At 42.1% G+C, this 14,154-nt stretch overlaps 1 protein-coding gene across 10 annotated transcripts in view; it reads right to left on the reverse strand.

Moving 5' to 3' along the window:
- Positions 1-821: 821 nt before the first annotated feature.
- satb1b (SATB homeobox 1b) overlaps positions 822-14,154 on the reverse strand; it is a 62,967-nt gene continuing 49,634 nt past the window's right edge. For all 10 annotated transcript variants that reach the window (XM_071470107.1, XM_071470104.1, XM_071470106.1 and 7 more), the window contains 2 exons: positions 5,746-5,952; positions 822-3,566 (listed from right to left, as the gene is read on the reverse strand). In XM_071470107.1, coding sequence (XP_071326208.1) covers positions 2,937-3,566; positions 5,746-5,952 — 837 coding nt within the window. In that variant the 3' untranslated portion in view covers positions 822-2,936. The remainder of the gene's footprint in view (positions 3,567-5,745; positions 5,953-14,154) is intronic.

The raw sequence follows: 14,154 nt of genomic DNA on the forward strand, positions 1-14,154 counted from the left end.
TACAGTATGAATGCTTTCTGAGAAACGAATCTTGTGTAGCTTGCTAATTTTTTTTTTTTTTTTTTAATAAGCAACAGCATGAGAAGCCCGGGGTAAGAGAGTCAGTGATTCATCAGTCACCATTCTTGTTGTTAATTATGATTTCTATTTTGACATCTGGGAAAGTCTTTGAAGTGTTTGATGCTGTAGAGAGCCAGCGAACAGCCTAATGGAGACAGAATTTAAAAACTGTTCTGCTGCTTGCCAGTCTTCTCTGAGCAATCACCCATGATACCCACCCGTGGTGAAGCTCCAGCGTTCAAGCTCAGAGCTGGAGCTCTGTGCTGCTGTGAGGAAACAGCGATCATGAACCTTTTGAACTTGTAAAGCTGCTGGAAACTTTTTACAGCTATTTGTGGACAATGGGCTTTGAATTCCCTTAACCCCTTTTTAGGATATTTAACTTGATAATTGATCCCCCCCCCCCCCCCCCCAAGAAATCCTTTCACCAAAAATCTTGTGACCACCTCCAAGATGGAGACCCACAGTTATTTAAAAGTATTAGCCATCTGTGTGGAAAAACCTTTTCTAAGGCCGAGGCAAACACGGCTGATCCTTATGAAAACAGTGATAATGAGGAGGAGTATTATGGTGGAGTTCCTGTTGTTTGTTGGTGCCTTCACCTCTGTTTGTCAGTGAGGAAGTCGCTTGTAATGTCAAAATCAGGAAATAATGAAGCTTAACGGTGCTTTGCTACTTTGTGGTGTGTGTTTTTTTTTAACTCTTCACCTTCCACCTTGAATAAAAAATGCCCCCCCCCCTCCAATGTTACCCACACAATGTTACACTCTGGCTTTTTATTCATGAAAAAAAAAAGAAAGAAAAAAGAGCAGAACATCAAGGGAACGCCAGCCCAGACTGGCTGGCACATATTTCAGGGTGTTAACAGGTGAGGGTAATTTCCTAAAGGTGCAGACACCTGGCCTCACCTGGGGTTCACAGTGAGGTCAGGACACCTGTGCTGTTTTTATATCTTAACTCCCTGCGGAGGGCGTTCGCTGTTACAGGTGTTCACACCCAACATTTATTTATTTCAGATTTCACAGGTGCTCCAGATTACACTCAGCAGTAGACGTGAAGATGCAGAAGAAGAGCCCAGGTACAGTCGGTTTCGAGAGGAAGAGGCACGACAAGAACGTTTGATTTCAATTTTTGTACGGTGAGCTCTTGCACAAACCTCAAATATATTTACAATAATAAACAATCAACGATTCATAAGATGTGATATTTACAGTTATTACAAATAACGTGTTCAGTGACTGCAGCTGAATGAGTCAGTAACTGGAGTTGAGATCTCAGCAGTGGGTTTTAAAACAATTCACATTGTTTCATCTTTTGTTTCCAGAGGAGAAAAGAAAAAAAAAAAAAAAAAACTCTCTCTGGTGTCAAAAGAGTCTGGTCAAGTTAATGCCAAGAAATCTGTGGTACAATACAAACAGTTTAATTGTGTAATTAACAATCAATAACCACTTCTAGTTAGAACATTTCTGAAGAAAGGAACCGAGAAACACTTATAAAACAGTCAGTCGTAACAAAATAACTGGTGTTCTCATTGAAATAAACTCATAAAAAAGAAACACTTTTATACAGAATATTTATACAGGAATAGCTTTTTGAATTGGATTGTTAACCAAAGGAAGACACATCGCAGACATCGATTTTCACACAGATTGCATATGTTTTTCTTTCTAAGGTGTTCTATAGGTTAGTCATTTTACCTAAGCTTATTTGCATGATAGTAAAAATTGCATACAACATTAATCGTGAAGCTTGTAGCATGAGTTGCTCGACATACAGCACTTATTATAGGCAACCTTTAAAGCACATTTCTCCATTTAAAACGTTTAAGACACTTTTTGTTTTTACTGCCCATCGAAATTACATTTATAAATAGAAAAAAGATCGGTGGAATTTAAAAAAGCGCTACGCAACATAAACTTTTTTAAAAAGTAATTACATCAGAAAACACTGCATGAACTGCAAATAAATAATGTCGGACAACATAAACATGGTGTAATTCACATTTCTAACTGTGTGGCAATTCAGAAAGTTACAGTGACAAAGGTTTTGCAAAATAATCTAACATCGGCAGTGCCGTATAGTACAAGGCATTTGTTGGCATAGTTTCTTTAAGACTGTATTTTTTTTTTTTTTTACAGTTACAATATATGTCTATATATATATTTATATTTCCTCCCTAACAAATATGTAAAGACTGAGCTGTTCTTGGAGATGCACCTGGGCTGGGTGATCACGTTCCAGAGGTTGGAGTGATCCATAATCACTTTATGCGCTTTTTAAAAGAATAACTAATCTGCCAGCAGGCTCCAGACTTGATACCTCATGATTAAGGCCTTGTCAACCACTTGGTCCTCGATTTCGTTTGCAATTTTCTTTTTTAAAAAATCCAGTTAAACATCACATACGTAAACACCTATCAAAGTCCTAGCAAACTCCAGGGGGACTTTTTTTTTCTTTTTAAATATAATCAGTAGCTCAAAAAGATAAAGTAAGTCAGTGTAAAACAACAGACATAGAGTGAGTGCAGTCAGCAAATATCCACGGCAACATACTTAGAATAATTTTTTTGTGCAGATTATTTAAATGATGCATCAGTCTTTACAGTGAATAATACAAGTTTTACAAAATCCAAAAAGTAGTACTTGAGTCTGAAATGGGCTTTCCAGTGTGTGAACACTCACTTCACATAGCCTGTCAGTCTGATACAGTATATATAAACACTCCTCATACAGTCTGCGCGCTGTATTCATTAAAAACACTACTTTTCTTTATTTGCAGTGCGGTGGTTCTGTGTCGGCCAGAGCGTTACATTTAGCACAGTCATCGTCTGTGTGTGCACAAGAAAACTCTCAGTATGGATTCAGGCGGGCAGAGTCCTACTCCTTGGCCTCGTGCTCTGACTCTGACTGGGCCTCGGAGCCTCGGCCCAGCTGCTCTTCGATCTTGATGGAGAAGATGGTGTTGTTGGTCTGCGTGCTCTCGTCCAGCTCCTTCAGCAGCTCGCCGCTCTCCCTGAAGTCCGTCAACTCCTCCTCGAAGGCCGGGCTGCTGCCGCTGCTGCTGTTGGTGTTGGTGGTGGCCGCGGTGCTGCTGTTGTTGTTGTTGTTGTTGCTGGGCTCCTTGGGTCCCTTGGCTGGGTGATTGACGTAGAAGCGCTGGTTCTGGAAGAACTTGATGATGGTGAGCTTGGGCAGGTCCAGCTGGGCCGACAGGGTGTGGATGGCCTCCTCGTCGGGATACAGGCCCACGTCCTGGATGAAGCTCTGCAGGATGCCCAGAGCCTCCAGGGAGATCTTCCCTCCACCGGTGCGGGACTTGATGCTCCCTCCGCGGCTGCCCTCGTCCTCCGTCTCGGCTGGAGAAGCAGTGGAGGGTTGGCGTGGCGGCAACCGGGGGCCGGGGATGGGCTGCTGTTGCTGCAAAGGCTGCTGGGACAAGAGGGGTTGGGAGGGGTGCTGGAGGGACAGGGAGGGCTGGTGCTGCTGCTGTGACTGGGGCGGCTGAGCCTGCAGTGGGAAAAAAAGGGGAAGAGAAAGCAGACGGGGATGTTATCAGTGAACACTTATCGGCGCCTTAATAAGGCCTTTCATTAAAATCAATTGAGTTGTGAGGAAAAATGGGCCCGCTGTGTATAGAACAGGCACTTGGTTGGAGGAATTTTCCATGTAATATCTCATTGAATGTAATCAGTTGTGCAGATATGACTTTTTTCTTTTTCCCTTTTTTGGTAGTGGCAGATTGTGTCTCTCATTGTGGGAGTAGAGGCATCAGCAACACGCACACATGAACTCAAAAGACACAATCAGGCCTACACACAGTGGGAATTCACAGGGAAACTGGCCTCTCTATTATGGCCTCTGCTGCTTATCAGGCTCCATTGCCAGGCAGTGATAAACAAGCTCCCTATGCACAATTCACGTTGCGATGGTCTGGCTGATTTGCCGCAGTGTGAGAATGCTATCGATGGCTTTCACTCTGCCGTCAGAATCCCGTTAGTGTAAACACATGACACATTACTCGTAAAATGTCTCATTGTGTGGCTGGAGAGGGAGTGAGTGGGCAACTCGTGGTCCCTATTGACCCTGCAAAATGGGTGCTCTTTTATTTTCATTTCTGAGTCAGACACTGTAGAATAGGTGTTTCATAATGAAGTTTGCAAAACAGCACTTTGCAGGGACTCTGTTTGCCAGCTGCATAAATGCACCCAAAGATGTGATTTTACAGTACCAATATACTGAGCTATGATAGTTGTTGAGCAAATGTGAGCTAATTTGGCTAATGTGTCGCGTTAGGGAAGGACAGGCACAAAATATTTTAGCACCGGTCTCTTATGGACAATGTAAAATGCACCATTAAATCAGAAATAATCCTATTTTATTTATCTGCAGCCATTTCTGTTTGCATGCAAAGTATGCACAAAATTCCCTCATTCCATATCTGCTGCTCAAATTGATTTGTTAAAGAAATCCTATTACCTTATTTATATCTAGTAAATAGCAGCCTTTGTGAAACACTGGCCATGTCTCTAAGTAACCAAATAACTAATCAAACATTCAGCTGTGGCTCAGAGTTTTAATAGAAGTATTATTGTACTTCATTAAGATATTTCGACCGTTAACCGAGCCTGTGTGTTATTTTCTATTCATCTGCCAGATGTCTCTTATAAAGCAGCTTTGTGAAATAAGTTCAGGCTAATGATATCGTTCCAGCTCGCGCTGAAAAGTAGGAACTTTTAAGTGTTGCTGTGTTTCTAATTAACAAGAGTTCATAAAAATTCCTAAGTGTTGTTTATTACAAATTCCTTGAAAATTAGTTAAGATTAAACGAAAGGGGGGGGGAATTATGTTTTTTTTTTTTTTTTACTTATTTGTTTTTGATGCAGCACTTTAGAAAACGTAGGAAAATATGCACAACTACAGTGAGCAGAGTTTTAACCAGGAGAGTGTTTCTGTGGCTCACGTGCACCCTGTACACTGGGATTCAATTAGCAACTATCATTTTCTTCATCGGTTTATCCACTGATTATTTTCTCGACTGGTCGATTAATGATTTGTTCTGAAAAATGCTGAGAGATGCTGATCAGATTTTCCTTAATCCAATTGCTATATTTAATTTACTCACATCAGACGAGAAAAAAAGCAGCAAATCTTCACATTTCAGAAGCTGAAACAAGTGAACGTTTGACAAAACAGGTGCAGATTAACTTTCTTAAACTAATCAATTAATCAGCTAATCACATGTGTGTATGTGTGTTTATTCTTTTACTTTGCAACAATGCAATTTAACATAGTTCTAATATAGAGCAAGAAACTGATGAGTTATACACAGCTGCTAATATTTGCCATTCATGCAACTATGTAGATCAGCGTGTATGAGAATAAAGGTTTGTTTCTATGTTCCCAGGTCATATTTATTCATATGGTGTTTGTATCTGTGTTTGTATTTTACATGTGTTTTTACATGCTTTTGTTTTAATATTAACATGACAAGTGTTTTCTCATAACATCTGTGCATTTTAATGAAAGTCACACACACACACACACACACACACACATACACACACACAACTACATTATGATTAGAGTGTGTTTGTTTCATAAAAAGAACTTCCAAACAGACGTGATGCCTGAGCTCTGAGGCTCTGGGGCTCAGTGCCTGGCCTGAAGGCACTCCGTCAGGACTCACCTGTAGCTGGTCAGTGGAGATGTGCATCAGGTGCGACGGCCGCTCATTGTGGTGCTGCTGCCCGGCGCTGCTCTCCTGCTCGTAGATGGTGTCGCGTTCGGCCTGAGAGAGGCTCAGGAAGCGTCGGATCATGGAGAGGTTCTCCCAGAGTGTCCGGTTCTCTGGAGACGGGTCCTCCTTCCAGCGCAGCAGCTCGCAGAGCCAGCCCTGCAGGGAGGATCGTAGAGGGAGACAGAGGGCGAGAGACACAGCAGAGAGAGAGAGAGAGAAGGTCAGTAAAACATGGTCTTCAGACTCAAATGTGTTCACAGGTCAGAAGACTGAATTATGGGTTGTTTCACTTTGGACTGCTGCCTCTAAGATCTTTCACCAGACAGTATAGAAACTGCTTTATATGAACCAGTCTGACGTGATTAACCTGTGATTATTACACCTGCTTCTTTTGGTGTTAAAATAGATATAAATCACAAAAAAAATTGCTCCTCAGGGAAACATCAAAGAAATGCGATGAAAATGATCCAATGACGCCACTGCAAGTGATTTAAGTCACTGAAATGAATGAAACGTTCCACCTTCCAGCACTAAAATACATCCAAATAAATGCAAAGCCACACACACTAAACTCCTCATTACTTCGCAATAGCTGCACCTGCAGTGTGTGTGTGCCACAGCTGAAGATGAAGATGTGAATTAGCCAAGGTCAAGCAACACGGCAAGGAAGGAACGATTTAACATGACGACAAACACACACTCGCATACTGAGCAGCACCCTTGGGAGGAAGCGAGTGACTCCCATGTTTGAAACATTCCAGCAGAGGGCCATGAAAGACAGAGCTGAGGAAGAGGATGGGGAAACCACAACATGTGATACAGACAACGTGTGAACAATGAGAGCAACCTGGACTGTTGACTCAGTATGAGGCTGACACATGAGTTAAAGTGCAGGACAAAAGGCCGAAGGAACTCAGGTGTAGTTTTTATATTTACCAAAGAAGCTGCAGTAGAAACTAACGTCAGACATACTTCTGTCAGTGTCGTTATAACATGATTATGTGATCAAAATGTTGTTTAAAATAACAATCTCAGCTCAATTGAGACTAAAATGGTTAAATGAGTTCAATGAGTTTTTCTTTTACATGTGTAAAAAGTTGTTTCTGGTGTAAAGCAGGAGTTTCATGTAACCTCACTTTGATATGACACAGTTATACATCAATATGAGAAGAAATTTATTATTGCGATGTGATGCACGGAGTTGAAACCTAATAGATTCATCAAAATGAGTTGATTAATCAATTAGATGATTGGCAGATAATTTTTTTTAAATGATTTTTTTTACGTAAAAACCCCAAGTCTGAGTCGAGCTGCTTTTTATATATTATATTCGTCTTTTGTGATCGTTAAATGACAAGTTTGGGTCTTTAGACTGCTGCTCAGACAAAACAAGCAGTCTGTAATAATGAGCCGATTAATCAGTAATTAAAATTGAAAACAGTTTTCAAACTACACTGCCTCCTCTTTTATTTCTGTACTTTATTTACTTTTTAAAAAGTCTCACTGGAGTCAGGACTTTTGACGTTTCTGATTGAGATCAGGTTCGGATTAGAATAAAATGTAAGCATGTCGATTAGAGGAGCAGAAAGACATTAGATTCAGATGATATTGAATAGATACAGTGAATAGAAACCTGTGATTCAAATGTGTGTGTGACAAGCTGAAGATTCACGACTGTACAGACAGAAGGGCTCTGCAGGGGATGAGTGACGTGGTCACCCAGGCTCAGACGTGACGAACCAAACCTCAGCAGGCCAATTTGTGTGTGTGTGTGTGTGTGTGTGTGTGTGTGTGTGAGTAAGAATGAAAGGAAATAACACACTGTGGAGCTGTGTGGGAGAGCGAAGAGGAGTTGGGGGGGGGGGTGAAGCTGTAGTGAAGCTGTAAAGGGACAAGAGTGGATGAAGAAGGAGGGACGGCTGGGGAGCGCGGAGGAAACGCAGTGTCAAAGAGAGGCAGTGAGGTGTGTGACCATGTGTGTGTGTGTGTGTGTTACAGGGGGCTACTCGCTCAGCCGGGTAGTCTATCCTGGCAGAGTGACAGAGCGGCGCTGTAATCTCCCGGCCAGTGCGCGGCAGCACCTTTCATTTCCACAGGATTACACCGCGCTGCTGGTCCACACACAGACACACACACATGCACACACACAGAGGGCAGAGCCACGACGCCACACTGCATGCAAGAGATAACTCAGCAGTTTGGTTGTCCCCTGTTCCAACTCCTCCCATAAGCCACATCAAACCCAGGAGGGGTTTTGGAGGAAGCTGAGAGGGGGAGAAAGAGAGAGAGACATAAAGAGGGAGGGAGAGAGAGAGAGAGAGAGAGAGAGAGACAGGGAGTGGGAAGAGGGGGCCATAAAGCTAGCAAGCTTGCGTGCCCACCTTGTTCCTTTGCCACGTTTATTGTTGCGTTTTTAATTTGCATGCAGAGGGATTTGGACGGCGCTCCAGTTGGGCTGTCTGTGGTTTCAGCTGATTCGGTAGTGAGGGGGAACACACACACACACACACACACACGACAAAACACAAACACACAAACAGACGTGCACAAACCACCACGCACCATCTTGTCAAAGCCAGGGAAACAGTACCCCGGCCCAACGATGGAGTAATCCAACTCAAACACTCCCCAAACCAGCAGGATTAAACCCAAAGTAGCAGAGCCAATCAAACAAAGGCACGACGTGAACTCCATGTCAATGCCAGGAAGTCCATTTAATGAAATAAAGTACAGAGAGTTATTAGTTCACAAGTGTGAGTGTTGGTTTGTGTGGCTTTTTGCTTTGCTGCGTGTGTTTGATCCTTTCTACAGTTTCTGAGCTGACATGCAGCTGCTACAGAGAGGGAGGTGTTTTTTGTAGTTTCATATGTGATGTATGTCAAACAGCAGTTAGAGCTGCTGCTCCTGACTGGCGCTGTGGACAGTGGACAGTCAGCATTTTCCATGGCAGTTTCAAGAGCTTTGTTTGTGTTTGTCTAATTGCATTGCTTCCACAGACCAGCCAGAGGCGGCGGGGGGGAGAGAGAGGTAAGAGAGACAAACAGAAAGAGAGTTAACACTTTGACTCAATTGTTGCCATTAAACTAAAAAAAACCACTATGACATAAACAGTGCATAAAAGTTATTTCTTGTACAACTTAAAGCTGTATGAACCTACTTATACATCAGTATTCTTTCCTAAGAATAACTAAATCAACAAGATTTCATGTTCGACATTCCCGCACTCTGCTCATATTACCATACTGTTGCAAATCTGTTTTCCTCTTTATTGTTTAATGTAATTTGTTGAGGCTCTCCACCGCAGCTGACAAGCACCAACCGCTCTTGATTGGATCATGGAACTTGCTGCCCCTGCTGCTAAAGTGTTCCAGCACGGTCCAGAAAACAAAAATCTAGGGCTCTTCAATGCAGTGTACTCTGTGTTTTGTTGAAGATCATTAAGGGCTCTCTATAAATAAATAGAACAGGTAGTTCAGAGCAGGCCTAACTGCTGGCCAACACAGACTACAGTGTACACTCAAATGTGTTTCACAACACAGTCAAGAAATTTTCTCATGTCATGGTTTAACACTTGTGGCTGCAAAATGCTGCAGCGGAGGCAGACAGACAACAAGAAAGACTACGACTGATGAGGTGGGTGATTATCACTCAGAGCAAACCTACACTCCTGTAACAAACAGACAGCAACATAACAGATTTTTTTTAATAAAGATAGCAGCACTTAGACTGTATGGTTGAGTCTCACACCTCTCATAAATGCACTCCACACAAAAACAAACAGGCGGCCACTTCCTGCAAACAATGTCAGAGAAGCCGAGTTAGAGCTTAAAGTGTCCAGCATGAAGCGACAGACAGCTAGAGTCTGGTTTAGAAGTGGTCACGATGCTCGTGCTGCTCTGAATCTGCCACACGTGTGAGTAGGTTTGATAACATGTTAGTCACACAAACTTCAGAAGCCAATGATGGAGACGAAGTGAGTCTTTTTGTTCCCCTGGTGGTGAGAAATCACTTCACAGCTCACACACATTCAAACTTAGTTGTTTTGTTTTTTTGTTTTTTTATCCTGTGTCGCCCACAGAATTTGATCTCGGGTGAAAACAAAACGTGTTGAAAAGTTTGGTTGACTGATCAAGTAATCAATGATCTATTACATGACTCCTCAGAGGGTTATCATCAGTGTAACCTCAGGGAGTCACCTTAGGCTATAAACAATGAATCCTTAGGTTTGACAGTGACTTTAAATAAGAGCGTTCACACTCAAAGGGAACAACACAATGTGAAGTAGAACATAAACATCTTAAAGCATGTTCAGAAAGACAGTAAGCAAACACTCACTGCTTTTTCTAAAATTACTTTAATTAAGCAAGTAATCAATTAATTATGAAAATAAGAAGCAGATCAATTCATAAGCAGAATAATTACAGGCCTAATTTAGATTATTATAGTGCACAAAGAGTTTAGACAGGGGTTAGCTACTTTTTAAGGTGAGATGACTTGAAAAAAAAAAAAATTAAAAAAATAAACGTTACTGAGCAAATAATGAAAAACAATTTCATTAAAAGTTCAACAAACCACTTTAGCTCCTGTCATGACAGAGAGATCAGAATCATATCTGCAGTGACACTAACTGTTTGATTGAAGTTTAGTATGAAATCTGCTATATAAGACATGTTCTCATATTCTGATAATATTAGTTATGTTAATGATATTAGTAGCTGTCAAGTGTTTTTAAAAAAAAAAGCACGTCTACATGACAGAGGTGTTTATTTGACAGATCACAGCCTGACATCCCCAAGGAAACGGCTCAAGAAATCTGGTGAGGCTGTGGTGGTAATCGCATTCGCTCCACAGTTAAGGACCAGAAACAAATGCCTTTTAAATCGACCTACTGAGGTAAACCAACGCGTTTTCCCAACCTAGATTACTGGAGTTTATTTTGATGCTGAAAACACCTCTCAGTTGAACTCACAGATGCTGCGAACGGGTTCATCGAAGCAATAAGTACCAACAGGCATAGGATTATCTTGCTATGTTGGCACACACCTGTGACAATATTGCACAATAATCCGCTGCCTCTGGGTCATCGCTGCTTAATTAATAATTAGATTCAAACAACAGGACTAGCAATCAAGAACCACCAGCTTTTTCTTGTTTTACAGCAGACACGGATCTGACCAGAGGCTTGTGGGACTCTGGGGTCATAAGGTGCCAAATTAAAAGGGTAATAAACTCTTCAGCAGACCATTGTATGGTCCTGGTATAAATAGCAGCCGGGTGTTCTGATAAAAATATTTTCCTCGCAACACAATAGTTGAATTCATGCGCAAGATTCATCCAGCTATGCAGTGCGGTACACCGTGTATGTGAGCGCTGCAGTCACAAGCTGCCAATGAGAGCATAGGCCTGCTCTGTCAGAGAACAGCATGGTATTCACCACCCAACCCACCCGCCCATTCACCCATTCACCAGCAAACTACCGCGGCAAACACCCCCAACATGGAAGCTCAGAGAAACACTAATGAACAAGCGGGCCTTGCTGTGAGACAGGGACGGACGGACAGAAAAGACAGACAGAGGTCTGTCACACGGCCTGGCCAACACCTTCTCTCTAATCTCATTTGCTTGTTATCAGTCCCATCAGGCTGACCTCGGCCACCGCAAAAATAAATAAATAAAATAAGCCAACAGATGTCCATCAATTTGCCATTTGACTCCCCCCCTCCCCTTCCTCGGGTTACTGTGTGACCAAAATGAATGGCTTGGTTTCAACCCCAGAAACAGACTATGTGAGTGTATTGAGTATCATTTGTATAAAAAGGCCAAGATGACACATCATAAAATGAAAAGAGGAAAAAAAAGAGAAATCACAGAGGAAGAAATGATTGCTGCCATTGTTGTGGCCGACTGGTTGGAGGGCAGAACTGCTTCGAGGGCAGCTAGACAAACCTCTCCTCTGTCTGAACGAGGGAGAGAACTAAAAGTAGAGGGGAGACAATGCATTATTGTCTTTCCTCCTCCTTGAACCTGGCAGAGGCCCAGCGCTGGCAGACAACACTGCAGATAAATGCAACCGATAACACGGTATGTCCAAACCTGTTTCTGCTCCCTGTGCGAGCCAAACCAGCGGCTGCACGTGCACGTGCACCCTACAAGGTAACGTGTGCTGCGCTGTAAATACATTACGCTGAGGTGGACGCCCATCTGCTGACGACAGAGGAGTCTTGAAATGTTCCTGATGCTCGGGCATATGCGAATCTCCCGCAACAATAAGCAATAATTGACTGCACAATCAGGGGCCAGATTTTTTTTGGTGGGGGGGGGGGTAAGTCTTTATGCAAACAGAACTGCGATGACTGACTGTACAAATTGTCTTTGGCATACTGTGTCCTCACATAGGGCAATGGAAATGGGGTCAGTGGCTTAATTGAACAGCATTAGCCATTGAAAGCACGGCAATGATGGGCCAAGACAAAAAAACCCTGTGCGCCACTAATAGACCAACCATTATGGCACAAAGTTCTGTTTATTTGTCTATTAGAGTCTTTATTCAATTGTCTGTGCAGATAATGGGCCAGGTGAGCAAAGGCCCAAAGTCCACCAAAGTCTACGTCAACTATTAACGAAAGGATGCACGTTAATCCACGTTTACGCTCCTCTGAGGAGGTGTTCTGGTGGTCTGAGCATCAGTGCATAATGGGAAGGAATTATTTCATGGTGCAGTGTTTGATTATCGTAGCACCAGCTGCACATTCATTACATATTCAAAGTAATCGTGTTTGTATTCTTTCATTCACTATGTGATAGGGATGATCACATGAGAAGATCTTAACATACGAGTTTGTGTTGGTACAGGAAAGGAGAAGATTACTGAACTGTGCATTCATTACATACGTAAAGAAATCCTGTTTGCATTCTTTCATTCACTTAGAGCCCAGTGAGGAGAAGGGTTGTGCTGGAAATGGCTTTGCCAGATCAGAAAATACAAATTTATGTAGCGTTGCTGAAAAGGTTACTGAGCCTTTTTTTTTTTTTTTTTACATGCTCTACCTTGTATTTAAAATGTTGTCCTTCTGTATTTTCCATGTCCTGCCATTGACTTCTGTTCTGAGGAGGATGCTGTCAATGCTACTGAGCCTCTGAAATAGTGCTGTAAAAAACATAAACCTTTACTCTTTTCCATCAATCCTCTCCACCCTCAAAAACATGACTGGACATCAGCAGCAGAAAAGAGCACACGACACAACAGATGGATTGAAGACACTGAATATTTCACATGGTTATAAAAAAAAAAGAATTAGTTGCAGATAAAGGAAATTAACATTTTTCTAAAAATATACTACTTTATTTACACTGTATCTAAGGCTGTTCGCCATATGGTGATCAAAGAGTTGCATTTTCATAACCTCACCATCTGATTCCAATTCACACGCTGGTCCTGAGCATTCACAAGGAGGCAGACTACAAAACAGATGGATGAAACGGACATCTTTTTGAAATGACAGGCCCTACGGATGGTTGGATTTGCAGCCACAGAAATGGATGATGAAATTTCTAGTTCTCATACGTACAAATCATGAAGCTGCTCCTTTCTTAAGGAAAGCTTCAGAGGATTAAAAACTGAGTCATCTAAATCATTTGAAACGTGCCTTTTTTAAAAAAAAATAATCTTTTTTTTTATTATTAAATCATGTTGATATGACTCTGATGTCTTGTCAGAGTGGATGCTTTCCAGATTGTCGTTGCCAGACTGTGTCACTATCCTCTTTTGTGAGAATGTCAGTGACTGAGCTTTAGGAGAGAAATTTGCCAGTCTGAATCATACATGCCAAACAATTATCTCTATTCGAGCTGCGACATGGAGAAGTCTTAGCCAAACAGTGAACGTTGTCTGAAGAGGGGTCGCGACCTCTGCAGATACAATAAGCGAGTTGACAACAATAACAGACTGACAGCTAACACGGCACACATTGTGGAGGCAAGGCATGACTATGCAGGAAATGGCCCCCTCTGTGTCAGCGCTTGCTCCCAGAAACAATACTGACCAGTTCTGTGTGGCAGTTTACGTCATGGCTGGCGGACCAATAAAGTGTGCAGGGAATTTTTGAGCAACCAAATAAAGGCAGATGGAGCATAAAAAATAACCAAAGGCAAATGACCAGTCCATCTAAAATGAAGCTCATTAAACATCTGTGTGGTTACTTTTTTTTTTTTTTTTTAAACCACGTTTTGTTCTTTTTCAGCAACGCGCTTCCTCACGCACACAACTGCACATAACACGGCAACAATAATACAACTTGGAGGTTTCCCAGTGCAACCACGCGAGTGTTGGGTCATGAGAACAATTTACATATCTACAAA

The sequence above is a fragment of the Trachinotus anak genome, unplaced genomic scaffold (assembly GCF_046630095.1).
Source record: "Trachinotus anak isolate AG129_WGS33_773 ecotype Australia unplaced genomic scaffold, CSIRO_AGI_Tana_v1 ptg000032l, whole genome shotgun sequence".
NCBI classification, from domain to species: domain Eukaryota; kingdom Metazoa; phylum Chordata; class Actinopteri; order Carangiformes; family Carangidae; genus Trachinotus; species Trachinotus anak.